Source organism: Rhinoderma darwinii, chromosome 1 (genome assembly GCF_050947455.1).
Source record: "Rhinoderma darwinii isolate aRhiDar2 chromosome 1, aRhiDar2.hap1, whole genome shotgun sequence".
Taxonomy (NCBI): domain Eukaryota; kingdom Metazoa; phylum Chordata; class Amphibia; order Anura; family Rhinodermatidae; genus Rhinoderma; species Rhinoderma darwinii.
Window position 1 is genome coordinate 606,081,577 of NC_134687.1, and position 27,956 is coordinate 606,109,532.

At 41.9% G+C, this 27,956-nt stretch overlaps 1 protein-coding gene across 2 annotated transcripts in view; it reads right to left on the reverse strand.

Annotated features, from left to right (window-relative positions):
- MYO5B (myosin VB) overlaps positions 1 to 27,956 on the reverse strand; it is a 230,548-nt gene that overhangs the window by 74,180 nt on the left and 128,412 nt on the right. For both annotated transcript variants that reach the window (XM_075840980.1, XM_075840976.1), the window contains exons 8-12: positions 20,464 to 20,571; positions 14,665 to 14,774; positions 5,153 to 5,418; positions 2,920 to 3,001; positions 729 to 869 (exon numbers count right to left, since the gene is read on the reverse strand). In XM_075840980.1, the coding sequence (XP_075697095.1) occupies positions 729 to 869; positions 2,920 to 3,001; positions 5,153 to 5,418; positions 14,665 to 14,774; positions 20,464 to 20,571 (707 nt within the window). The remainder of the gene's footprint in view (positions 1 to 728; positions 870 to 2,919; positions 3,002 to 5,152; positions 5,419 to 14,664; positions 14,775 to 20,463; positions 20,572 to 27,956) is intronic.

Genomic DNA, 27,956 nt, shown 5'->3' on the forward strand with positions numbered 1-27,956 from the left:
ATCAGTATATCATCGGTGAGTGTCCGACACCCGGACCCCACACCGATTCGCCACTCCAGCTGCCGGAGGATGTTGCCGGAAGCAGATGGCTCCGACCACTGCATAGCGGCTGAGCTGCAGTATTGCAGCTCTGCTCCTATTTAAGTGAATAGGAGCAGAGCTGCAGTTCTGCCGAACAGCCGCTATGCAGTGGTCGGAGCTATCCGCTTCCGGCTCCAACTACTGCATCCCCTTCCAAACATCCGATGCACGGAGGAGGCCGGAGTTGCGGATCGGTGAGAGGTCTGGATGTCGGACAAGCACCGATCATATACTGGGGTCTGGCTATTGACTGCTGCTACAGATCGCTGTGCCAGCTTCTTTTTTTTTCTAAAAGGGGTCATGATATAACGCCTAAATGGTAGCGTTGTGGTAAAATCACTGTTACCGCAACACCCTACTATTACCCTATAGAAATACAAGTATCCATCACAATGATCAAAAACGGGCGGACTTGATTGCAAAATAAGGAAACATTTAGCTTGTGGTAATTCCAACATTAACACGATTAATCAGCAACCAAAGGAGTAGCGCCACCTAAGTGATCTTTTATGCACACTTTAGGCAAAAGTGCAGAGCATGGGGGCGGGGGGGGGGGTGTATGACACAAGGACTCGCTCTTCAGTTTTGTTATTCAGAGTAAACCAAACTGTGGAGACCCGAAAAACATTAGACTCTAGACAACTCACCTTACACTCCTCATCCAGAAGGTCCAGAATTCCAAGTTTGGCCTCAATCAGGTCAATGCAGGGCTGATTATCATAAAAATCAATGAGGGTCCATGGGATTTGTTCTTTCATGTATTCCTCTTGCTCCAGTTTAAACACATGCTGCAAAGAAATCACAGTTAGTACAGGGAATTTACCAAAAGTAGTAGACTATGCCAACTATACTCGAAAAAGGGTTGTCGCATGTTTTGGACCTATCAAACAAGTGGTATAGTATGATATCAAGAAGTCATTTTTAGGTCCAAAATTCTGTGCGGATTAATATTTATTATATCTTTATAGTAGTCAGAGCTTTCTAATACAGAGCTCCAAATCCTCTGCTTAAATGTAAAACATAACATGTTTTACATGCAGCTACCACTAGGGGGAGTTTACAGCATACGGTGTTATTATGGAATTTAATGAACAGTATGCAGTAAGCTCCTCGGCTCCCTCTAGTGGCGACTTCAGGCAGTCAGCGTCTTACAGTATGTTTTAAGTCTATGCAGGGGATTTGGAGCTCTGTATCAGAAAAACATAGCTCCGAACGCTATAAAGATATATTAAGAAATTAAAATCAGTGCAGGATTTTGAACCTATTTACATAAAAAAAAAGTGGTAGAAATTCACTTTAAAGAAGCATCTGCCCTATGAAGTATTTCTAGACATAATTCTACTGCATGTTTTATGGAAACATTGGGATTGTAATGTATCTTAATAAATATATGCTATTATCTCTTGTTGCAAAATATAGTGAAATTATTCTCCCTGTACGATAAGTCGATTTTTTTTTGTAAGATAAGTCCAATAATGCAGGGGCGTAGCTAGGGGGGGGGGGGGGCAGGCGAGGCATGTGCCCCGGGCACAACTAAGTGGTAGGGAAGGGGGGGGCACCGCAGAGCATCTGATCGCTGTGGATAGGCGCCCTGTATGTCGGACACCTGCAGCAGCATTTAGCATTAGGAGGAGCCAGGAGTTCAAACAAGGGGCGGCTGTGTGTGGAGCTATCTATACGGGGCTGTGTGTGGCGCTATCTACAAGTGGGGGGCTGTGTGTGGCGCTATCTACAGGTGGGGCTGTGTGTGGCGCTATCTACAAGAGGGGGGCTGTGTGGCACTATCTACAAGAGGGGGGCTGTGTGTGGCGCTATCTACAAGAGGGGGGCTGTGTTTGGCGCTATCTACAAGAGGGGGGCTGTGTGTGGCGCTATCTACAAGAGGGGGGCTGTGTGTGGCGCTATCTACAAGAGGGGGGCTGTGTGTGGCGCTATCTACAAGAGGGGGGCTGTGTGTGGCGCTATATACAGGGGGCTGTGTGTGGCGCTATATATATAGGAGGCTGTGTGTGGCGCTATATACAGGAGGCTGTGTGTGGCGCTATATACAAGGAGGCTGTGTGTGGTGCTGTCTACAAGGGCCTGTGTGTGGCCTCTTTAATTTATTGTTATGGTAACCCCCTTACAGAACTATATCGCTTGTAAAATGTAGAAATGCTTTTATGATCGAGTTACATTAAAAAAACTGTGAAAAAAATTGATTGGTAGAGAAAGCAAACATGGCGAAGGTGGAAGGAGATGTTGGGAGGGGGGGGGGCGCCAACTCGAATCTTTGCCCTGGGTGCAGGAGAACTTAGTTACGCCTCTGAATAACGAACCCAAAAATTTGATACGATCATATAAAAATCATTAGGAAATTTATAGAGCACATTTATTTCCTAATCATAACAGTAATTCACTTGTTAGAGCAGAAATTTGTTCTCCAAAGCTGCGCTTCCTACTGTAACCGGGGACAGGAAGTTACAACCTTAGTCAGCCATTTTGGGTAATATGGAGATGAGTTTTCTGGTCTCCCAGTCACCCATTTAAACCAGACTTTTTCCTGCTGTTTCCACATTTTTCTCCATGTCTGTCACCTTATGTATGTTACTCCCATGCCCTTATAACTTTTATGTCTCAAAAGGGAAAGACACACTTCTAGTGATGTAGAACAACCACAAAACAGTCCACATACATGTCCTGAGAGCTAGCAATGCAAACTCCTCTTCAAAGGGTTTACATTTATTTCAATGGAGGGAACATCCCTCAAAAATGTTGTATTTTAATAGTGCCCCTTGAGGCACAACGTCCGTGGGCAGCTCCATACAATATCAAGATAGGAGCCCGGCGCCAACTTACTGAGTTAAACTGCTGCTGAAGCTTCTCATTGGCATAGTTGATGCAGAACTGTTCAAAGCTGTTTATTTCGAATGTTTCGAAGCTGCAAATAGAGAGACAGAGATTCAATTCAGCCCTTTATTAATCTACATCTGGGAAAGCTGAGTGACAACCAACATTACAGCTCACAGAGGGTTGTCATCCAGCTTTCACAGACTACAGCTTTAGATAGACAGCAATATGCAAAGGCAGTAGTATTACTGCAGAACGAGAAAGCTTTGCCATTCAGGGTTTTGGGAAAGTAGGATGAAGTCCCCTGTGGAACATGTAATGGTGGCCATTGACTGAAGAGGACAGATGTGGGACTGATATCGACTGCTGGATTGTGGACGTTAGCGTGAAACGTCTGCAGGTTGAGACAGATCTGATAAATGTTCAATAAGATCAACGGCTTATATTTCATATTAGGGTATAAGGGCAGGACATGTATCTATGAGACCACCCCGAAAAAGGGTTTCCCGATGTTATTTAAATAAAACAGGTAAATTCCTCTAATTCAGCATTTGATAATCCGGAAAGTCTGATAATAAGGTTCTAGTCTGGACAGAGAGAATCAATTATGGAATTCCTCCAGGGGAAAAAAAGTTCATTACTGTATAATGAAAAGTTCTGCAACTTTCTAATATACACTGTGTTTCAATTCCTCACCATTTTTAAGATCTCGACTTGCTGTCAATGAATGGAAACCTTGTTTACATTCTTGCTCTAATTACTATAGCAGCCATAGATTTGAAAATGACTGTGGGCCTATGTATGAAACATCAGACATATTATAATAATTACATTTCTATAAAAAATAAAAAAAAAGAGAGCACCATCACAGCAGCAAATAAATGTGACCCCCCCCCCCAGCTTCCCTTCCCCCGTGACAGAATTTTAAACAGCCTTGCTATATACGAAAAAAAAAAGTTATAATCATCTGAAATGAGCGCGGGTGCTAGTCGCTTTCAGTGCTGGGGATATGAATTGTCCTATTAGAAGTGAGAGGAAAGCGCCATTCATCTGTTCTGAGACTCCATAATCTCGGAGGGCAATTAAGGAGACGCAGGGCGCCTGTCAGAGCAGCGGCGCAGCGTAGTACAGAAGATTTACATTATATGGTCATTTACAACACGAGGCCAAGCAACACAGCAGTGAAACAAACAACTAGACTTCTCCCCTACTGCTGCCCCACAAGACCCCACATATCATCTCATTACACAGCCACAACCTCTCTGCTGTGCGTCACTACATGTACTTACTGTCCATATCTTAATGTCTCCCTATTAGCCTCACCAATTTCCTTGCATTCATTTAAAGAGTATGTATACTTTAGCGGCCATTTTTTTTATTTTTTTATATTGCTCCAATGTATCTAAAATACAAAGTGAAGCAACTTTGCAAAAAGTAATGATTAAAAATCTCCAACCGTTTTGTGTATACAGCTCCTATGAAGACCTATGTGTCTTCCAACAAACCCTGTGTAGTCTGAACCTGCAGCCATGTCCACCTGCTCCTTCTTATTGGGAACCTACAAGCACTAGATGAGGCAGGTGGAATAGGGTAACACATGACTAGAGGATCAGACTACTGAGGGTTAGTTTGTAGTCTGTAACCATGGAAACGCATAGGTCTGTATTGGACCTCTATACAGAAAATGGTAGGATTTTTAATCAAAACTATTTGCAAAGAGTGAACAGACGACAGTTAACAATTATCGTTATGTGTATGTTGACAAATTAATTATTACAAATTAATACAACAATTCAGAACACTTCTACTTCTTAAAAGCAGAGGGTTTGCTACAGTAGTATCCAGGCTAGACAATCCTCTGAGCTAACCACAGCAGCACAAATCTCTCTACTGTACTGATAGATTTACTACAATGTATCAGCGCAGGTTAAATATGTCAGCCTGAATTCCAGCCTGCTTTCTTCACAGAGGTTTGTCTGGACTGGATACAATTGTAGCAAACACTCAGCTGTGAGAAGTATTCGGTCTGTATGTGTTTTCAGTTTCTGGATGTAAACAAAATTTTTCCTATTCATTGTAAGGAAGCAGAGATCTTGAAAATGGTGAGGAATTTAATCACAAGGTATATTAGAAAGTTGTAGAACTTTTCATTAGACAACCATTAAGCTTTATTTACATAAAACCTGAAAAACCTCTGAAAAACTAATTATCATTACTAGAACACAGCTCCACGGTCTCTTACCCGTATATATCCAGGACACCGATAAATGAGTGCTGTTTGCTGGTGGTGTGTAGAGCCTTGTTCACATGTTGCACTATCCAGTTGAATAACTGCGCGTAGATGTGCTTGGCCAGAGCATTCCTGGCATTGAGAGCTTGTTGGATTGACATGTTTTTAACGTAAGTTTCCGATGTGGTGACGAGTTTCCGGTGGCACAACCAGTGATCCATCTGGTCATGCTCCACGCCGAGCAACGTACAGAAGTTGTTAAGATACTTGTCTCCCTTCTAGTAAATGTGACAAAGAAACAGAAAAGATGAAATGACACAAAATATACCAGTAAAGCACAAAATCATAGGACATTTAAAAGAGACACAACCTATAATCAGCAGCTTATAATAGAGAGGCATCGTTATAATATCATTTATATATACATTATATAGTTCATCTATTTGTATCTCATTCTCATCTATATGCATGTAAAAGCGTCTGGAGGGTCTGAGCTCTGGAGATGTGTGTCATACAGCGCTGATCATTGGAGGGGGCAGGTAATTTTCTCTACTTTTATTTGCTTGCAGAGCGCTATAGTGCCTGCAGTACCGGGCACAACCACTACCAAATGTGTGGCGCTGTGCCTGGTAAACAATGAAGAGACCACAGCGCTGCTGGACTGCTGCAAGCCTTAGCTGATTGTGGGTGTCTCGGGACTCTGACCCCCACTGATTTATTAATGACCTATCCTAAAGTCCCAGAAAACCCCTTTAAACTTATTGTATCGATTTCTTGTCTATTTTGGTAATTTTTGGTTATTTCCCATGAAATAACAGTTATGGAGCACCTTTTCTTATAACTTTGAGTTGCACCCTTCCTGTGTTATTCCTCCTAGAAATGTAAAAATAAATTGACAACTGGGTGTTACCATTCCCCTTGTCAAAGGTGTCCCTACACAGTCTCACTCTGCCAGCACTGATTGGACATTGTCAGTGTCAGTCTGTATGGGGATACACCTGCAACTGGTAACACCCAGTTGCCAATTTATTCATAATATTCTTGGGGGAGTAACAGAGGAACAGCACAATGTAGATTCCGAAGATAAAAATGCTCCAGAATTGTTAATTCATAAGGAATACAATTATTTACTAAAACAGACATGTCAGGAGAGATGACCTGTCATCTATCTGTCCCAGTCACATAATGCTCACACAGCTGCTCAGTTTGTTACAAGACGGAGCTCTGATAACTGTAACGAGCCACGCACCTCTGTCATCATCACACAAACCAGATAGATTTTGATCATTCTGTTTTCAAGATCTCTGCCTGTTGTCGGTGAATGCGAATCTACTTTTTGAGGAGGAAAATCTGTCCAGGTCATGTGATGCTCACACAAGTGTACAGCTCATTACAAGACACCGCTCTGATAACTTTACTGTAATGAGCCAGGATAGATTTTCCTCCTCTGAAAGGAAAATAAATGTAGATACGCATTCACTGACAGCAGGCAGAGATCTTGAAAACTATGTGATGAAAATCTTCTTGGTCATATGATGATTACAAAGGTGTCTGGATCGTCACAGCTGCAGTATTCAGAACTGTGTCTTGTAATAAGCCCGTGTAATCACCACATGATCCGGATGGATTTTCATCCTCTGGATGTAGACAATAATGGTACCCATTCACTGACAACATGCAGGGGTCTTGACAACCACGAGGAATTTATCCAAAAATTATATAAAAACATACATGGGAAGCATGTTGGCTCAGTGGTTGCAGCACTGGGGTCCTGGGTATGAATCTAACCAAGAACAACATCTTAATGGAGTTTGTATGTTCTCCTGCGTTAGAAGGGGGTTTCCTCCTGTACCCCAAATATATACAGATAGGTAAAATTGATATTTAGATTGTAAGCCCCTATGGAGCCAGGTAGCGGCGTGAGTGCTGAAAATTTGTGTACAGTGCTGCAGAATATGTTGGCTATATAAATCAATTAAATCATACCTCCCAACCGCCCCAGATTCAGCGGGCCAGTCCTGGATTCCGGGCGGCTGGTGGTATGTCCCAATGCTTCTGCATCCTCAGATTGAACCCAATGCTGAAGCAGGGAACCATCAGCTCCTCTACTCGCCAAGGACTCCCCGGGCACAACGCTACTTTAAGTGCTATGCCTGGGGAAGCCCTTAACATCACTGTCCTTAAATGTCAGGGGCGGCTCCCGGAGCGGAATCCCAGGCCAGAGCATCGGCAACGCTCTGGCAGGGTATTCCGCTCCAGGAGTAGTTCCTGATGTCACTGTCCATATATGGACAGTGACGTCAGGGGTTCCCTCCAGGAGCGGAATCCCCGATCTATGCTCTGGCTGGGGATTCCGCTCCTACAGGGAGTCCCAATGGCGCTATCTTCAGGGGGAGGAGGTAGAACTATCTACATGGGCAATGTGGCACTATATAGAGGCACCATCTACATGGGGGCACTGGCACTAGGAGCATCTAAGGGGGCATTATACCATATAGGGCATTTTACTGTATGGCGGAAGCTATAAGGCATTATACTGTATAAGGGCAGCTATGGGGGCATTATACTGTATCGGAGAAGCTATAAGGACATTATACTGTATGGGGCAGCTGTGGGGGCATTATACGGTATAAGGGCAGCTATAGGGGCATTATGCTGTATAAGGGCTGCTATTGGGGCATTATACTGTATGGGGGAGGGCTATAAGGGCATTATACTGTATGGGGCAGCTGTGGTGGTATTATACTGTATAGGGGCAGCTATGGGGCACTATACTGTATGGGGCAGCTTTGGAGGCATTATGCTGTATGAGGGAAGCTATGGGGGGCATTTTACTGCATGTGGGCATCTGTGTGGGAATTATACTGTATGGGGCATCTGTGTGGGTGCATCTGTGGGGGCATTATACTGTATGCTGGCAGCTATGGGGGCATTATACTGTATAAGGGCAGCTATGGGGGCATTATACTGTATGGGGGAAGCTATAAGGGCATTATACTGTATGGGGCAGCTATGGGGGCATTATACTGCACAATGGCAGCTATGGGGGCTTTATGCTGTATGGAGCAATTATGGGGTAATATACTATATGGTAGCAGCTGTGTGGGCATTATACTGTATAGGTTAGCTATAAGGGCATTACACTGTATGGGCAGCTGTGGGGGCATTATACTGTAATGGAGCAGCTATGGGGGCATTATACTGTATAGGGGAAGCTACATGAGAGCTGACCACCCCAGGACTAATCACTGGTGGTTGCAGGGTAACACTTTGTTTATGGACCACAACAGGATGCGATGCCACTAGGTGGCAGCACAGGATTTCCATTGATGCATCCTAGCTCTCGCCTTACAGCTCCATGTGTCACCTGAGTACAGGTCACTTTACAGACTCGGGTCAATTCTGTGATACTTACAGCCGGAGAGATGGATGTATTGTAAAGTGGACAGCCCTTAATGAAATAAACTATGTGTATCTGCATCAATACAATGCACTATATCACAGGCTGGAGTCAATTCACTGCTTAATTGTTTCAGCAAGTGCCCTGATTATACTCATGGCAAATGGGGCAACTGCCCAGGGTCCACCACTAGGCTACTACATACTTGCAAGGGTTGGGGTATACCACAGGTCTAGAGCCCCTTCATCAATAGTCATGCATTTATTTATTTATTATATAGAGCCAACATGCCGTAGCGCTGTACAGAAGTAGTCATCTCACAATCTTCATATCCTATCTGTATGTGTTTGGAGTGCGTGAGGAAACCCACACAAATACGGGGAGAACATACAGATTCCACATATTGACCTTACTCCGATTCGAATCCAGGACACCTACAAGGCAACAGTGCTCTATACAGAGGGATTAACCATTCGTCGGTCACTTTGTTGTCAGTCATCAAGACGATGCGAAGGGTAAGTTGGCTGGTGATTTGAGCACAATGTGGCACTATTATCTATTACTGGAAATAAAATTTGAAAACAATTCTCCCCTTTTCTTATCCTGGACAACCCTCTTTCAATGGTTACTGTATGGCACTGTTATTATCAGGCACTATAAAGTGGACACTCCACAGCACGTTTATTATTAAGTACACCAGATGATTTGCACCTAAATGGAAGGGGGTCCGCTGTGCTGGGGGAGAGAATTCTAGCTGGGGTGGCGGAGTATTTAAACTAGGGCTGAGGAGGGAGGTCAATGTAGAAAAAAAAAGGGGTAGCCAGGTTAGAGAGGGGTCAGACTATATTGGTGGGGGGAGAAACAGAATGTGGGGAGAGGACTAGACAACAAGATAAGGAGATCCTTTCGTTACAAAACATCAGTGTAAATAAAAAGGCCTGATTAATGTCAAATCACATTTCTGATAATAAAAGTGAAAAACTGACAGGCAAGTTAAAGTGTATGTTCACAAATGCCAGAAGTCTAGCAAGCAAAATGGGGGAGCTGGAGGCCTTGATACTGGAAGAAAATATAGATATAGTTGGTGTTGCTGAAACATGGCTGGACTCTTCACATGACTGGGCTGTAAATCTACAGGGTTTTACACTTTTTCGGAAAGACAGGGCAAATAGGAAAGGCGGTGGTGTATGTCTGTATGTGAGAAGTGATATGAAGGCGGTGGTGTATGTCTGTATGTGAGAAGTGATATGAAGGCGGTGGTGTATGTGAGTAGTGATATGAAGGTGGTGGTGTATGTCTGTATGTGAGAAGCGATATGAAGGCGAGTGTGAAAGAGACAATAGTGGGTGAATACTGTGAGGAGGTTGAAACCTTGTGGGTGGAACTAGAAAGGGAGGTAAACACTGAAAAAATTACTTTTGGTGTAATCTATAGACCCCCCCAATATAACTGAGGAGATGGAAGTTCAGCTATATAAACAGATGGAGCGGGCTGCACCGGCGGGTACTGTTGTGATAATGGGAGATTTTAATTATCGGGATATTAATTGGGGTCATAGTTCGGCTTCAACTGCAAAGGGGAGACATTTCCTCAACCTGTTGCAGGAAAATTTTATGGGCCAGTTTGTGGAAGACCCGACTAGAGGTGAAGCTCTGTTGGATCTGGTCATTTCTAATAATGCAGATCTTGTTGGGAATGTCAATGTTCGTGAAAACCTCGGTAACAGTGATCACAATATAGTTACAATTTACCTATACTGTAAAAAACAAACGCAGGCTGGGAGGGCAAAAACATTTAATTTTAAGAAAGCCAATTTCCCCAGGATGAAGGCTGCAATTCAGGATATAGACTGGGAAGAACTAAGGTCAAATAATGAGACAAATGATAAATGGGAGATTTTCAAATCTACTTTGGGTTATTATAGTGCAAAATTTATTCCTATAGGTAACAAGTATAAACGACTAAAACTAAATCCCACATGGCTTACACCTTCTGTGAAAGGGGCAATACACGACAAAAAAAGGGCATTTAAAAAATACAAATCTGAGGGTACAGCTGTAGCCTTTGTAAAATATAAAGAGCTTAATAAAATCTGTAAAAATGGAATTAAATTAGCAAAAATACAAAATGAAAGGCGGGTGGCCAAGGATAGTAAAACAAATCCCAAAAAATTCTTCAAGTATATAAATGCAAAAAAGCCAAGGTCTGAACATGTAGGACCCCTAGATAGTGGTAATGGGGAGTTGGTCACTGGGGATCAAGAGAAGGCAGAGTTACTAAATGGGTTCTTTAGCTCTGTATATACAACAGAAGAAAGAGCAGCTGATGTAGCCGGTGCCAGTGCTGTTAATATATCAGTTGATATACTGAATTGGATGAATGTAGATATGGTCCAAGCTAAATTAAATAAAATAAATGTGAACAAGGCCCCGGGACCAGATGGGTTACACCCTAGAATTCTTAAAGAGCTTAGTTCAGTTATTTCTGTCCCCCTTTTCATAATATTCAGAGAATCTCTAGTGACTGGTATAGTGCCAAGGGACTGGCGCAGCGCAAATGTGGTGCCTATTTTCAAAAAGGGCTCTAGGTCTTCCCCGGGTAATTATAGACCAGTAAGCTTAACATCCATCGTGGGGAAAATGTTTGAGGGGCTATTGAGGGACTATATACAGGATTATGTGACAATAAATAGCATTATAAGTGACAGCCAGCACGGTTTTACTAAGGACAGAAGTTGTCAAACTAATCTAATCTGTTTTTATGAAGAGGTGAGCAGAAGTCTAGACAGAGGGGCCGCTGTGGATATAGTGTTTTTGGACTTTGCAAAGGCATTTGACACTGTCCCCCATAGACGCCTAATGGGTAAATTAAGGACTATAGGTTTAGAAAATATAGTTTGTAATTGGATTGAGAATTGGCTCAAGGACCGTATCCAGAGAGTTGTGGTCAATGATTCCTACTCTGAATGGTCACCGGTTATAAGTGGTGTACCCCAGGGTTCAGTGCTGGGACCCCTATTATTCAATTTATTTATTAATGATATAGAGGATGGGATTAATAGCACGATTTCTATTTTTGCAGATGACACCAAGCTATGTAATATAGTTCAGTCTATGGAAGATGTTCATGAATTGCAGGCAGATTTAAACAAACTAAGTGTTTGGGCGTCCACTTGGCAGATGAAGTTTAATGTAGATAAATGTAAAGTTATGCATCTGGGTACGAAAAACCTGCAAGCATCATATGTCCTAGGGGGAGCTACACTGGGGGAGTCACTTGTTGAGAAGGATCTGGGTGTACTTGTAAATCATAAACTCAATAACAGCATGCAGTGTCAATCAGCTGCTTCAAAGGCCAGCAGGATATTGTGGTGTATTAAAAGAGGCATGGACTAGCGGGACAGGGATGTAATATTACCACTTTACAAAGCATTAGTGAGGCCTCATCTAGAATATGCCGTTCAGTTCTGGGCTCCAGTTCATAGAAAGGATGCACTGGAGTTGGAAAAAATACAAAGAAGAGCAACGAAGCTAATTAGGGGCATGGAGAATCTAAGTTATGAGGAAAGATTGAAAGAATTAAACCTATTTAGCCTTGAAAAAAGACGACTAAGGGGGGACATGATTAACTTATATAAATATATTAATGGCACATACAAAAAATATGGTGAAATCCTGTTCCATGTAAAACCCCCTCAAAAAACAAGGGGGCACTCGCTCAGTCTGGAGAAAAAAAGGTTCAAACTGCGGAGGCGACAAGGCTTATTTACTGTGAGAACTGTGAATCTATGGAATAGTCACCGCAGGAGCCGTCACAGCAGGGACAGTAGATGGCTTTAAAAAAGGCTTAGATAATTTCCTAGAACAAAAAAATATTAGCTCCTATGTGTAGAAATTTTTCCTTCCCTTTTCCCGTCCCTTGGTTGAACTTGATGGACATGTGTCTTTTTTCAGCCGTACTAACTATGTAACCATTATATGGGCGCTGTATGACAATGTTATAGTGAAACATGGCATTTTTATTATTGGGCACTGTATGGCACTGTTATTTGCACTGTATGGCGCTGTAATTTTGGCATTGCACAGCAGCACTATTATTTGGACACTATATTGCATCGTTATTATTAAGAACTATATGAAATTATTATTGAGCACTATATATTTTTGCTTATAATCTTGGGTTTTCTGCAGGTCTGTGGCCAGATAACATCCTATAACAAAAACCAATACCATCTTTTTCTCTATTGAAGTCAATGGGGAAAAACATGGCATATCAGCTGCTTGATCTGGCCAGCCTGCTAGGGTACGGAGATGCCTGATCTATCAGCTGTCAGGACTGCCGGCCACTCATATTAGGCATCGCCCTCCTTATTGCCTCCTCCTGGCCTCATGTGCCAGTCATTGCTTATTCTACCTGGTTCTATTGCTGCCGTAATTCTGGGGAGCATCTTCTCGGTGTTCTGTGTGTTCAGACCCAGCAATGACATATCACCGAGTTTATCTTTGTACTTTAGTCATTTCTGCTTCTCAGTTTAGCTTCTTGCTGGTTTTGTATAGAGTGGATATTATCCTGCTGGATTCGGTACGTTCCTTTCTGGTTTACCTTTTACTTGTTCAGCTAGATTTGTTACATGCTTTCTGGTTTACCCTTTAGAGTCAGTTCACACAGAATCTTTTGGCGCGGATTTTAACGCGAAAAATGCATTTGAAATCGGCGCAAAAAATGGCAGTAATCGTCCCCCATTGATTTCAATGGGAGACAGAGGCGCTTTTTTTCCCGGGCGGCTTTCGGGCGCTCGTGGGATAAAGAAGCAGTATTTATTTTCTTGCGGCGGTTTCCATCTCTGACCTCCCATTGAATCCGTGGGAGCCAGAAAAAAACTGCGGCGCTCGTTTCCGCTGGTTTTTTTTTTTGCCCGTGATCCTTGCATTAGCTCAGTGGCCGCAGGTAAAAAACGCTGCGAATAACGCTGCGAAAGCCGTGGTAAGAAAGTGAAGGCAGTTCAAAATCTGCCTTAAAATTTCTGAAGGAATTCTGAGGCAGATTTTTTCTACCTGAAAAAAAAACTGTGTGAACTGGGCCTTACTTGTACTGCTGAAATGGTTACATGCTTTTTGGTTTACCTTTTACTTGTCCTGCTGGATTTATTACGAGCTTTCTGGTTCACCCTTTACTTTTACTGTTGGCTCTATTACGAGCTTTCTTGTTTACCCTTTACTTGTACTGTTGGATCTATTACGAGCTTTCTGGTTCACCCTTTACTTGTACTGTTGGATCTATTACGAGCTTTCTTGTTCACCCTTTACTTGTACTGTTGGATCTATTACGAGCTTTCTGGTTCACCCTTTACTTTTACTGTTGGATCTATTACGAGCTTTCTTGTTTACCCTTTACTTGTACTGTTGATCTATTACGAGCTTTCTGGTTTACCCTTTACTTGTACTGTTGGATCTATTACGAGCTTTCTGGTTCACCCTTTACTTGTACTGTTGGATCTATTACGAGCTTTCTGGTTCACCCTTTACTTGTACTGTTGGATCTATTACGAGCTTTCTTGTTTACCCTTTACTTGTACTGTTGGATCTATTACGAGCTTTCTTGTTTACCCTTTACTTGTACTGTTGGATCTATTACGAGCTTTCTGGTTCACCCTTTACTTGTACTGTTGGATCTATTACGAGCTTTCTTGTTTACCCTTTACTTGTACTGTTGGATCTATTACGAGCTTTCTTGTTTACCCTTTACTTGTACTGTTGGATCTACTATGTGCTTTCTGGTTACCCTTTTGCAGTTATTTTCCTGCTGGGTTTATTACATGCTTTCTGGTTTACCTTTTTCTTTTCAGGTACTACTGGTAGCCCCATTCAGTGGCTACCCAGTGGTCCTCCTGATATTCCGTAGCTTCTATCAGCGATCTCTGAGGGTGACAAGGAGGATCCAGATAGTGGGATTGCTCTTAATAGGGCGGCAGTCCCACTGTAGGTAGGGCTTCTTTACAGTTCAGGTCATTTGAAGGTTTTCCCTGCTGATCTCAGAGGTTGCTTACTAGGTAGCTTGCGCCAAGTCTGTCTGCAATATCTTTTAGAATTTAAAGGTACCGTGACAATAATGATATATTCCTTACCAACAAGCTGCTGGATTCGCCGTCCCGCTCTGATATGATCTCTATGTTTCCCAAATGCAGAATAGAAGCTATGATATTAAAAATACTCATCTGGTGTGACTCCTTCACTCCTGGTAAGATACAAACACAGTGAGGTTATGTAATATGGGAAAATATTGTATAGACAGCAGTAACAGTTCATGAAAATGAGGTTGTCACAGCCCCGCCCATTTTATTACAACAGCTAAATTGTTATAGAACTAGGCTTACTATATACTGATCTCCCTATCTTCTACAATGATACCTGCCACTTATGATCCAGACATTCCCCAAATGTTCTCGTTTTACGCCGTTTACCATATGGTATAAATAACGTATTAACTTTATTCAGCTGGTCATTTCAATTGTGGAGATACCAAATTTATAAAGGTTTTTATGTTTTACTACTTTTACACAATAAAACTTTTTTTTTCAAAATTATTTTGTTTTTGTGTGGCCATATTTTAAGAGCCATAACTTTTTTATTTTTATGCAGATGTAGCTGTTTGAGGGCTTATTTTTTTGCAGGACGACTTGTAGTTTTTATTGGTTCCATATTTTATTAGTACCATATCTTTTCTTTTGGGGTACATGTGACTTTTTGATAGCTTTTTATCACATTTTTTTGGAAGGCAGGATGAACAGAAAACAAATTCTGGAATGATTTTTTATTTTATTTTTTTACAGCTTTCCAGGTGTGGGTTAAATATTGTAATAGTTTTATAGTTGGAGTCGTTACGGACGCGGCAATACCAAATACGTGTAATTTTTTATTTTTAAAAAAGGTTTTTGTTTTTTCATACCAAGGTCTCTTGCACACGACCGTTGTGCCACTCGGCCGTTTTTGACGGCATCCGAGTGGCACCCGATAGTCTTCACAGACCCATTCACTTTAGCAGGTGAATTGGGTCCGTGAAAAATTATCAGTCTCCGATCGGAGGAAATATAGAACATGTCCTATCTTTCCTCGGATCACTGACGGGACTCGGACGGCACACTCGGTCGAGTGCATGAGACGTAAAGCATTTTGCAAGGAGAAAAAGTGGGTTTTTCCAATTATTTTTTTTAGAGATATTTATTATAAACATTAAACTTTTATTTAGTCCCACTACTGTGTGATATTTTGATCCCTTTTATAATACACTGCAATATTTCTGTAGTTCAGTGTATTATTGCCTGTCAGTGTAAAACAGACAGGCATTTATTAGGCCATGCCTTTGTTAGGCCCCCGGCTGCAATAAAAATCATAACCACCCCGCGAATGCATCGCAGGTGTGCCGGCGGGGTAAGAAAGGGAGCCACCTCACTCTAAAACCACTTAGATGCCACGATTGCTATTGAACGCGGTATCTAAGGGGCTAAAACAGGTGCCGGACTGTCTTTAGACAGCTTGACACCCACTCTAGCTGGCATGGGACTCCTGTGCCGGGCTTATGTCACAGCGCTGCCTTTTCACAGCGCTGTGGCATAAGTACCCTTAATGGTCAAAATGAAAACATGTATTGGCGGTCATTAAAGGGCTAATCAATTAGGATTATCATAATTTTGTGAATACAATTGTTTATAAGAAGGCAAAAGACGCAGTTAGAGTGGGGCTGTGGCTGTGTATTACAGCCGTATCCCCGCACTTGCTGTGCCCGCGCAATCAGTGTGATGTGGCAGGCACTGCACTAATTAGCACAAGGCGGGCGCTGTATTTTGGATTTGTACAATACAGATCCATATTATGACTGTGTATATGCCCCAGTCTCACGCACATGGTGGAGCAGTGTGCAGGAGACCGTATGACAGCACATGTACTACAGAGCCGCAGGGTTTTATGAAGTCGTATCCATACAAAAGTACAATAAACTCTTATAAACAGTGTTATGCCTGAGGGGGCGGAGCTTGAAGCAGGGATTCATTGAACACCAAAGTCATACAATGTGTCATGCACCGCCTTTAAATTTTCCTCAACACTTTTTTATTACCAAATTGTCCCCAAAGAAGAGCGTTAAATCTGCTGAAGAGCATATCCGTCTCTCTCAAAAAGAACAGCATCAAGCTGAACGGGCAGCTGCCAGAGCCTCTGATGAACATTTTACTAGTGCGACCAACATGTTATATCCCTGATCAGGACACTGCAGCTCAAACACACTGTGTCAGATGCCTCCAGCGATTCAACGAAAAAATGCATTTTCACAAGAGTCGTCCATCTGTTCTGTATTTCATGTCCCCCTTTGGCTTATAGCTTCGTATGCCGCTGAGATACAAGGTGACATTGTCACTTCTGAAGTGACGTGAGTCCATCGATGACATTATGTTAGCTGAAATCTACATATAATATTCAGTAACTTGCAAATTACTTTGCTTCACTTTTCCTGTACTGGTCTAGAGTTTCAGTATGAATTCTGCTCTAGTCACACCCAAAGCTAAATTCCCAAATTCTGCTAGTTAAATCTTAGCCTGCCTCACAGAGGACTGCTGCCTCATGCTGGTTATGTTGTTACAGAGTACTCCTCATGGGGGGTAATTGTCACATCTACACCAGAAATTGTGTATTAGCACTATGTAGAAAAACTCCATCTCCCCCTCTGCGCTGCGTCATAGCTTAGCTATTAGAGCGGTTTCTGCATTAGAGCAAATGTTTGCAAAAGTATACACACCCTATAAGGAAGGCACTTAAAAGGTTAAAAAACGCAATAGGGGAGATTTAATAAGCACAATGCACCAGAATTATTGTAGTGTTTTAGCCGATTTGATCAACTTCCTCAAAAAGTGTCTAGATAAAAGGGTGTGCGCCAATTTTTTATGAAAAATGATGTCATGTATGCCAGACACGAGGTTGTGTAAGGAAGAGAAGCGTGTCTAACATGTCTAGCAAGATGCACCAATTTAATCAAACAACATGCACCACAACTTTGGCGCAGTTATGCCCGTCTGGTCTATTGATCGAACTTTAATAAATCCCATTAAAAAGGGAACGTATACTTTACGAAGGTTCAAAATGTAAAAGATTAGGGTTGAGCCAGAGACATGAGACAGGAGCTAAGAGAATATTGAAAAATTGATTATAGAATGAGCTTCCATCATGCTGACAGTTTCCAATCAGCATTCCATGGTAAATGCACAATTGTAAGATGAACGCTTTGCTGAACGCTTTCTAATTAACGGGGCTTCATTATCAGGGTTATACATTTTCTTAAGTAGAAGAAAGTTTAAAGTCTAAGCTTTGTTTTGTTAAGAAAAAACAACAACGTAACAAACTGCAACCCTTTTAGGCTAATGGGTAAGAAATAATTGTTACGTCTTTACTCCTATTATAAAGACATCTTCACTTTGGATATGTCCCTGTATTAAATACCAAGGTGGTGAGAACCTGTACAGAGATCCCACTTCACATAGGGCAAACAAGCATTAACTCCTCTTGTCCTAAATGGTTAGGGTGTGGTGGTGGTGGTGGTGGCACCATTTCAACCTTGGCTATAAGGTCTAAGGCTGGGCAATTAATCAGAAAAAAACTAAACCGAAATGAAGCGCAGATAACAGATGTCATCTTGCACATTGCTTTTTTCGGTGTGGTTTCTTCCCGGTTTCAACTGTATCCCTGTCCCCAGGACGCATATACAGTGGAATCCAATGGTGGAACAGGGTGCCGTCAGCTCGGCACAGACAGGAGCGATGCAGTGATGTCATCATTGTGCCTGTATGTGCCAAGAGAAACAGAGCACAGACCGAAGGAGCAGAGGGATCTCTTTCACTGGTCGTGGGAACAAGGCTAAGAGAGTATTTTTAATTTTTTTTTATTAGGCACTATTGGAGCATTATACTGCATGGGGGCAGCTATGGGAGCATTATACTGGCTCTGGAAGGTAGCTATGGGGTCATTATACTGCATGCGGGCAGTGTACTATGGGAGGACGCACTATAGGGGCATTATACGGGTTTCGGGCAGCTTTGGGGGCATTATTGTAATGACAGGCTAGGGAGACAGACAGGTGGGCCCTAATCTACCCGCCACTCAGTTCCTGCCTACTTGCACAGCCCGTCCTAGGCGACGGCGTACAACTGGGCGACGGTCCCTACGCTCAATAAGTGCACGACAGACAAACAAGACAAGGGAACACAAAAGCAAATGAATGTGGGGCAGTTGCCCACGGCAACACCGTGAGCAACAGAGTAGTGGACGAGCCGAGTCAAACCAGGAGTGTACGTGGTAACAAATGCAGAGCAGGAGAGTAGTCAGTCAAGCCAGGGTCAATATGAAGCAGAGGTCAATAGTAACAGCAGGAACAGCAGAGCCAGGAAACGGAAGAATCACATGCAGAGGACAAGCAGCAATTGAAGGTATAAGTGGACCAAGGGCGGGCGCTAGAACTGTCTGGCCAGGCTGCGATAGGCTCTCCCACTCCTCAGCCTACCAGCCTGAGTGGTAGCAGATCGAGTCACACTAGCAGAGCTAGGAACAGATGCAGACTGATTAACCACGGCCGTCGACACAGAGGCTGTGTCAGGCAAATCCTTCACAATTATACTGTATGGGGGGGGGGGGGGGCTTTGGAGCATTATGGATCCTCTTCAGCGATGAGTCCCACTTTTTTTCTCGGACGCAATGATAGCCGTAGATTGGTTTGCAGACCACGTGGGCAACTCCATGAAGAAGCCTTCACAAGGGAACGTCACACCGCTCCTACTCTCGGGATTATGGTGTGGGGTGGCATAATGTACAGTAGCCGGAACCCTCTAGTCTTTATTTCAGGTACACTAGCAGCTCATGGTATGACCATTTCTCCAAAGTGTCCTAGAAGCCGTTTTTCAACAGGAGAACGCCGGGCCACATGTTACACGTGCTACTGTGATATAATTAGAGCTACACTTTAAATGTAAACGTAATTTTTTAATTACACACACACATTATATATATATATATATATATACACCATTTTAGATAGTAGCCATCGTGGCCAGCCAGCAGCTGCTGCAGGGGTATGTAATATTACATGGTGGTCATTCAGATGAATGGTTGTCTATGCAATACATGGACGCTTGAGTCTGCCAGAGTGTGAGTGCCTCTGTGATCTGGCTACCCTCTATGATTTCAATATGCTCTAATAGGGCACACGGACAGGTCTTGTCTTGAGACAACCACTAAATGGAGATCAGGATAGATGCATATCGTTTACACCTTAAACTCAATCATCACAAAAAAAACAAAAAGGCAGTAAGCGCCCCCTAGTGGTGGCTGTCATCCGCTCGTGGCAATGATGTAGCTGCATGGTGTATCTCACGATCATTAGACCCATATTATAAAATGTACATAGGGGAATGTAGAAGTTTGGTTAGATATATTTTAATTGCTATCAATGCAGAATCCCTCACTTTATGAGCAGGAGCAATTATACTTGTAATAAAGCAGAGGAGGAAATTAAATTGCCCACTATTTCCAGTCCGCAGGGATGGCCTGCTACAATTTTCTGCTAACTAAACACAAAATTGCGAGTTGTATTCTGCTGATGGTAGATTAGACGTGCCTAGGTTACTCCACAGATTACAGCTGATCGCGGGGGGCAGCAGCAGGACACCCTATGATGATGATATAGGGATATCCTAAGGAGACTCTAAATTAGAAATCCTCTGCTATGTAACCCTCTCTAGTCTTTTTGTCACTATTGAACCTTGCCATGTCCCTTTATGTGTCATTATCTGGAATATTCAGGTGTGAAACAAGGAAAGATTGAATCCATCTCACCAGCCAAGACACTGAAATCTTCCTGACAGAATCCTTTGAAATGCAATCCTTACCCAGAAGTGTAAATGCCTGCCTTGTCTTCTCAAAATCATCTGCGTCATCCACTCCGTCAATGACCGTGTCACCTCCCTGTGAGGTGTAAAAAAAATCCTCAGCTTGTGCTGAAAAAAATAAAAATAAAAAAAGTTTATAAAAGGAAACACAGCAGTGTCCAAACACAGAATGTAGTTCTCTACCATAATCTTAAAGGTGGTCATCTGGTCTTATGCATTCCCACAGGATATGCCCTACATGTCTGATAGATGTGGGTTCTAGCTTTGAAACTTGCACCCATTTTCAGTACAGGGTCACCAGTCCCGCTGGCTGTGCCATTCAGGCAGAGAATGAATGTAAAAATGGTCACCCATGTGCGTACCTCTCTCCATTCTGTTCTATGGGAGTTAAACACAGTTGAACAACCATTCTTGAGATTGGTGAGAGTAATGTTCACACGGAGTATTTTGGGGGAGGAATATCTGCCTCAAAATTCAGTTTGGAACTTTGAGGCAGATTTTCCTCTCCCTGCACGGCGATTTTCGCGCCGTTTTTCGCCTGCGGCCATTGAGCGCCGCGGGCATAAAACAGCGCGAAATACGCTTTCTCTGGGAAGCGCCCGGAGATAGGGCATGTCGCTTCTTTTTCCCGCGAGGCAGTTTTACTGCTCGCGGGAAAAAGACGCCGACGCCTCCCATTGAAATCAATGGGAGGCGTTCTCGGGCCGTTTTTGTCGAGTTTTGCGACGCGGTTTCCGCGTCAAAAAACTCGGCAAAATACTCTGTGTGAACATAGCCTTAGGCTATGTTCACACAGAGTATTTTGGGGGAGGAATATCTGCCTCAAAATTCCGTTTGGAACTTTGAGGCAGATTTTCCTCTCCCTGCACGCCAATTTTCGCGGCGATTTTCACGCCGTTTTTCGCCCGCGGCCATTGAGCGCTGCGGGCATAAAACAGAGCGAAATACGCTTTCTCTGCCTCCCATTGAAGTCAATGGGAGGTCAGAGGCGGAAGCTCCCGAAGATAGGGCATGTCGCTGCTTTTTCCCGCGAGGCAGTTTTACTGCTCGCAGGAAAAAGACGCCGACGCCTCCCATTGAAATCAATGGGAGGCGTTCTCGGGCCGTTTTTGCAGAGTTTTGCGACGCGGTTTCCGCGTCAAAAAACTCGGCAAAATACCCCGTGTGAACATAGCCTAAGAGCGGTTTAATGTGGGAATAATATTTTAATATTTGTGAAAGAAAAGTTCAAGTTTCAAGATATCTGCCTGATGTCAGTGAATGGAAATATACTTGTTTACATCAACAGGTGGAATACCCCTGGAACATAGATCCTAAATTAGGGTCAAACACTGTTAGGGTATGTTCACACGGCTATTGGGTTTGACCTCACTGGAGCCCAAGAAAAATCAGTATAAACTGCCGCCACCAAGCACATTCTAGATATCATGTTTCACATTGTAATTATTCGTTAAATTGCCTCCTATATACAATAATTTAACTACTATAATACTGCCTCCTATGTACAAGAATATAACTACTATAATACTGCCTCCTATGTACAAGAATATAACCACTATAATACTGCTCCCTATGTACAAGAATATAACTACTATAATACTGCCCCCTATGTACAAGAATATAACTGCTGTTATACTGCTCCCTATGTACAAGAATATAACTACTATAATACTGCCCCTATGTACAACTATATAACTACTATAATACTGCCCCTATATACAAGAATATAACTACTATAATACTGCCTCTATGTACAAGAATATAACTACTATAATACTGCCTCCTATATACTGGAATATATCTACTATAATACTGCCCTTATGTACAAGAATATAACTACTATAATACTTCTCCTATGTACAAGAATATAACTACTATAATACTGCCCCCTATGTACAAGAATATAACTACTATAATACTGCCCCCTATGTACAAGAATATAACTGCTGTTATACTGCCCCCTATGTACAAGAATATAACTACTATAATACTGCCCCTATGTACAACTATATAACTACTATAATACTGCCCCCTATATACAAGAATATAACTACTATAATACTGCCTCCTATATACAGGAATATATCTACTATAATACTGCCCTTATGTACAAGAATATAACTACTATAATACTGCGCCCTATGTACAAGAATATAACTACTATAATACTGCCCCCTATGTACAAGAATATAACTGCTGTTATACTGCTCCCTATGTACAAGAATATAACTACTATAATACTGCCCCTATGTACAACTATATAACTACTATAATACTGCCCCTATATACAAGAATATAACTACTATAATACTGCCTCTATGTACAAGAATATAACTACTATAATACTGCCTCCTATATACTGGAATATATCTACTATAATACTGCCCTTATGTACAAGAATATAACTACTATAATACTTCTCCTATGTACAAGAATATAACTACTATAATACTGCCCCCTATGTACAAGAATATAACTACTATAATACTGCCCCCTATGTACAAGAATATAACTGCTGTTATACTGCCCCCTATGTACAAGAATATAACTACTATAATACTGCCCCTATGTACAACTATATAACTACTATAATACTGCCCCCTATATACAAGAATATAACTACTATAATACTGCCTCCTATATACAGGAATATATCTACTATAATACTGCCCTTATGTACAAGAATATAACTACTATAATACTGCGCCTATATACAAGAATATAACTACTATAATACTGCCTCTATGTACAAGAATATAACTAGTATAATACTGGCCACTATGTACAAGAATATAACTACTAGAATACTGCCCCTATGTACAAGAATATAACTACTGTAATACTGCCCCCTATATACAAGAATAGAACTACTATAATACTGCCCCCTATGTATAAGAATATAACTACTATAATACTGCCTCCCATGTACAAGAATATAAATACTATAATACTGCTCCCTATGTACAATAATATAACTACTATAATAATGCTCCCTATGTACAAGAATATAACTACGATCATACTGCTCCTATGTACAACAATATAACTACTATAATACTGCCCCCTATATACACAAGAATATAACTACTATAATACTGCCCCTATATACAAGAATATAACTACTATAATACTGCCCCCTATGTACAAGACTATAACTACTATAATACTGCCCCTATATACAAGAATATAAATACTATAATACTGCCTCCTACGTACAAGTCTATAACTACTATAATACTGCCCCCTTTGTATAAGAATAGAACTAAATTATGATGTAAACTAAAATGGGGCTGAAGAATAAAAATATCTGACTCGAATGGCTCTTTAACCTGTCCTAATCTTTTGTTTACACGGTCTTAAAAACGGACTGTTGTCAAGCAGGTACTTCTGTTTAGGGGTACAACAACTCTTATACTGAAAATGTTATGGTTACAAAGTGTTTTAGGTAGGAAAGAGACATATACACTGAATGGCCACTTTATTAGTGACCTCCATCTAGTAGCACCTTTGACCTGCTTTGACCTTTGGAACTGCAACAATTTGTGCCAGAAATTCTAGTAGGTGATGAAACGGTTCTACAGGAATATTGGTCCATGTTGACAGGATCGCTTCTCGTAGTTGCCGCTAAAGTATCCCTCTGCCATAGGGTAAACAGCTGCCATGAATCTATTCATTTAGTCGGCCACAATGCTCAGGTAAGTCCTACTGTTCAGACGTCCATCCACAGATATCAGAGCACCCAGGGTGTGCCAAAAACACATTCCCACCGCCATGACTTCCCCTCCACCAGCCTGAACTGTTCACACCTGACAGGAATGGTTCATTGATTCACGCTGCTTGTGCCAAATTCTGATCCTCCCATCAGCATGGCACAGAAATCTTGATTCATCCGACCAGACAATGTTTTACCACTGCTCAGTGATTCATTTTTTGCGCACTTTTGCCCACTGGAGTCTTGCCTCTATTTTTCTCAGACAGTAATGGCACTCAAACTGGTCGTCTGCTGTTATATCCCATCCCTGATAATAAATGACGAGTTGCGCGTTTGGACGCCAGCGTTGTACTTGGCTACAATTTGTTTGACTGTGCGCCGTCTGTTCCTCAGAAGAATTCTTGATAAATGGAGAAAAAAAGTGGATACAATTTTCCAGCGCTGTCCAAATGTTGTGGAATTGAAGGATTCAATCCAAGGCAAGAAGTTTAAATAGATCTCGTAACGCGTAGCATTCTTGTCCATTAAACATATATCTTATTTAAACTTCTTGCCTTGGATTGAATCCTTCAATTCCACAACATTTGGACAGCGCTGGAGAATTTTATCCACTTTTTTCTCCATTTATCTCGATCTACTGAGCGAGCCCTGACAGCCCCTGCACGGATTTACCAGCTGCAGTCCATTGAGACCATACAGGCACTTCTGGGTATTGTGCTCCTAGCACAACACCACAAGGTTAGCACAACCGCCTACCCCCGACCCTTTGTCACTTTAAACAAGAGATGATGCACGATGTGCGCCGGGTGTTTTTTGTTTTTTTTCTCCTTGTCTATAGATAATCCGAAGAATTCTTGACATCCTCCTTTGACCCCTTTCGTCGATGAGTTTTTGACTTCCACAGGATCCCCTTTCGCTGAGTGTTTTTCCTCGATCACACCATTCTTTGTATACTCTCGACACCATTGCGCGAGAAAACCGCACAAGCTTGGCAGTTTTTGAAATACTGGCGCCGGGTAGTCTAGCACTGGTGACTATGTCTCGTTCGAAGTCGCTCAGACCGCTCAATTTTCCCATTCTAATGTGGATTTATGCTGAAACTGATCTATGGAAAACTTGCGCACTTGATTTTACGCTGCACTCTGGGAACACGTATCTAATTGTGCGTATATATGTATATAAACACTATAAATCATTTTTTGTTTTTCAATTAAATTTAATTTGAGTAAGATAAAATACTGCTCAGAGAACAGTGCAACTCCTGCAGATTCTCCTGATCTCTTCTCTGAGCTGCGGAGATAGACTTATGACTGTTTGTTTAATTCAAAGCTCCTCCAGAAGTTTCTCTCTCTCCCTTCAGTCACCAGAGACCAGGTTTAATTAACTTGGCTAGAGATGAATAATTGTATACTTTATTCTACATTCTATTTCGGCTCTTATCTTTAATGTAATTAAGGAGTTTATCTCATATTACATGGATTAATGTAGAGTGTAGGTGTGAAACGAAGACAGGAAAAACCTGACGCCTCGTATAAGTAGAGGTAATGATAGGAAAGAATTAGGTTTGATTAAATAGTTACATGGTTACTAAGGTCGGAAAAAAAAAAACAAAACAAGTGTGTCGATAAGTGGCACACTCATATAGGTTTTAAAGGTAACCAGGACAGGTTCTCCTTAGATTGACATCTGCCAGACCACTAACCAAACTCTAGGAGTGAATGGTTGGAGAATGGCACCCTTTGATATTTTTGACCCTGTAACCCCTTTAAAGAGTTAGATACCATGGGGGACACCTAAATCCAGTGGAGCCCACAATCCAATTTCCTTATCGCATACATGTGAAGCCAATTGACCTATCAGTATATTTTTAGAGTGGGAGGACTTACTAAGCTTAGGAGCAACATGGAAACTCCATGGAGATGTTCCCCCAGGCCTGATTTGAATCCAGGACCCCAGTGGTGCAAGGAAAGAGTGCAAACCACTAAGCCACCAGTCCACCATTTTTACTAGGTATAACTTCAAGGGAAAATGGTCAAGGCTGACTGCTATAACTCAGTTTGTGGTCTTTAGACAGGTGGATCTGGGTGGCAGTAGTGTAGATCTTTGACTAGAAGCATAAGGGCAGGACAGGATCTGATCAATGGAGCACAATCCATTTAGGGCTTTATGAACAGGGAAACAAAAAGTGCTCAGGATTGAAGAGGAAGGAGCCAGAAGGCAGGAACATGAGAGAAGAAGCCAAATCCAGCAACAAATACAGAACAAGACCCAGAACCAAGGAGGACCATATAAGTAATATCACAGATATAGCCCTAAAGTGGAGTTTAAACAACCAACATCCTAATGACATTATACGCCACCAACACTCTGAGGCTCTAGAAGATAAATATAGGCTGGGATTACCACTGAAACAAGAGCAGACGAGCAACACAAAGGAGTCTAGACTGCTAGGAAGCATGGTATGAGCTATAGCCTTCTAGATGATGCTAAGTGTCCAATCAGGTGTATAGTGGAGGGCCCCAACATATTCCCATTACCACACGTACCGTGCCATTTCCAGACTCTCTGATTAGTAATTTTGTTTTTTATTTGTGAAGGTGCATATAAAACTGTAGCAAACACAGCCTTGCACGCAAGGGAGGAGAAGATAATCCTGACTGTTACGCCATCTTTGTCTCCTTTAAAGGATGGGAGTTAGGGTAACAAATGGGGCCCTCCTATGTATCCCGCCTGTCCTTAGCTGCTGATACAATGTTGATGTGAGCCAATATGAGTGCTCTACCTCCAGATGATGGTCCTCCTTTTCATCTCCCATCCTCTGAATGTACTGTCTGGAGAGTTCAGTGGAGAAGAAAGGAGCGAAAACTGATGCTCAACATCAATGGGAAGGCACTAAAATGAGGATCATTAAAGAGGAATACTACCTCGAATTGCATGATTTACAAGTAGGAGCAGGCCGGGAAGTCAAAGTTACATAAACTGCAATCCACCACTAGGTGGAGCTATACAGCTGTATACTGCTCCTATTGACCTAAAAAGAAGTCGCATACAGATCAGCACCTAGTGGTGGCTACAGACAGGCAAGAACTGTGATCAGTAGTAAAGAATTGGTACAGCTCAGCCTTATTGAGTGTATTAGGAAAGTGCTCCAAAGTATTTAGGCAGCTGGATTCTTATAATGGTATGTGCACTTTAAGAGATTTATCCAGTTTAATGACACATTACAGTAAAGCATGGTTGGTCAATAGTAATTAATCGGGGCTTGACAACAAATAATAAAAACAATAATTATATACCTATCCCATAACTGTAATTTCCAATAATAAACAGTGTCGATTTAGTACATATATTACAGACATAATAAAATATAGTGAAATCTGCAAATTGGAATTATTTTTATAACTGGAAATTTTCTTCTATAGTCCGACTCCTAGCTTTACCCATTAACTGACTTATGGGGGTTTTCTCTCCTTAGACATCTATGGTATTAAGTGGATAAGACAAAAATGTCTGATAGGGGAGCGTCCTACCTCTGGGACCCTCACCTATTAGGGATCCCCAGACCCTTGGAACCCCATACTTGTCTAAGATGGGAAAACCCTTTTATTGGGCAGATTATAAAGTGCTGCAAGTTACTGAGCTGAAGATATCAACATCTAAAGCCAAATTATGCTTGGTTGGCAGAACATGAAAGTAAACTTTGCACATCGTCTTAATGAATAAACGTCCTGCAATTTAGTGTATACAGCTCTTATGCATACCTATGTATTTTCACAATTAC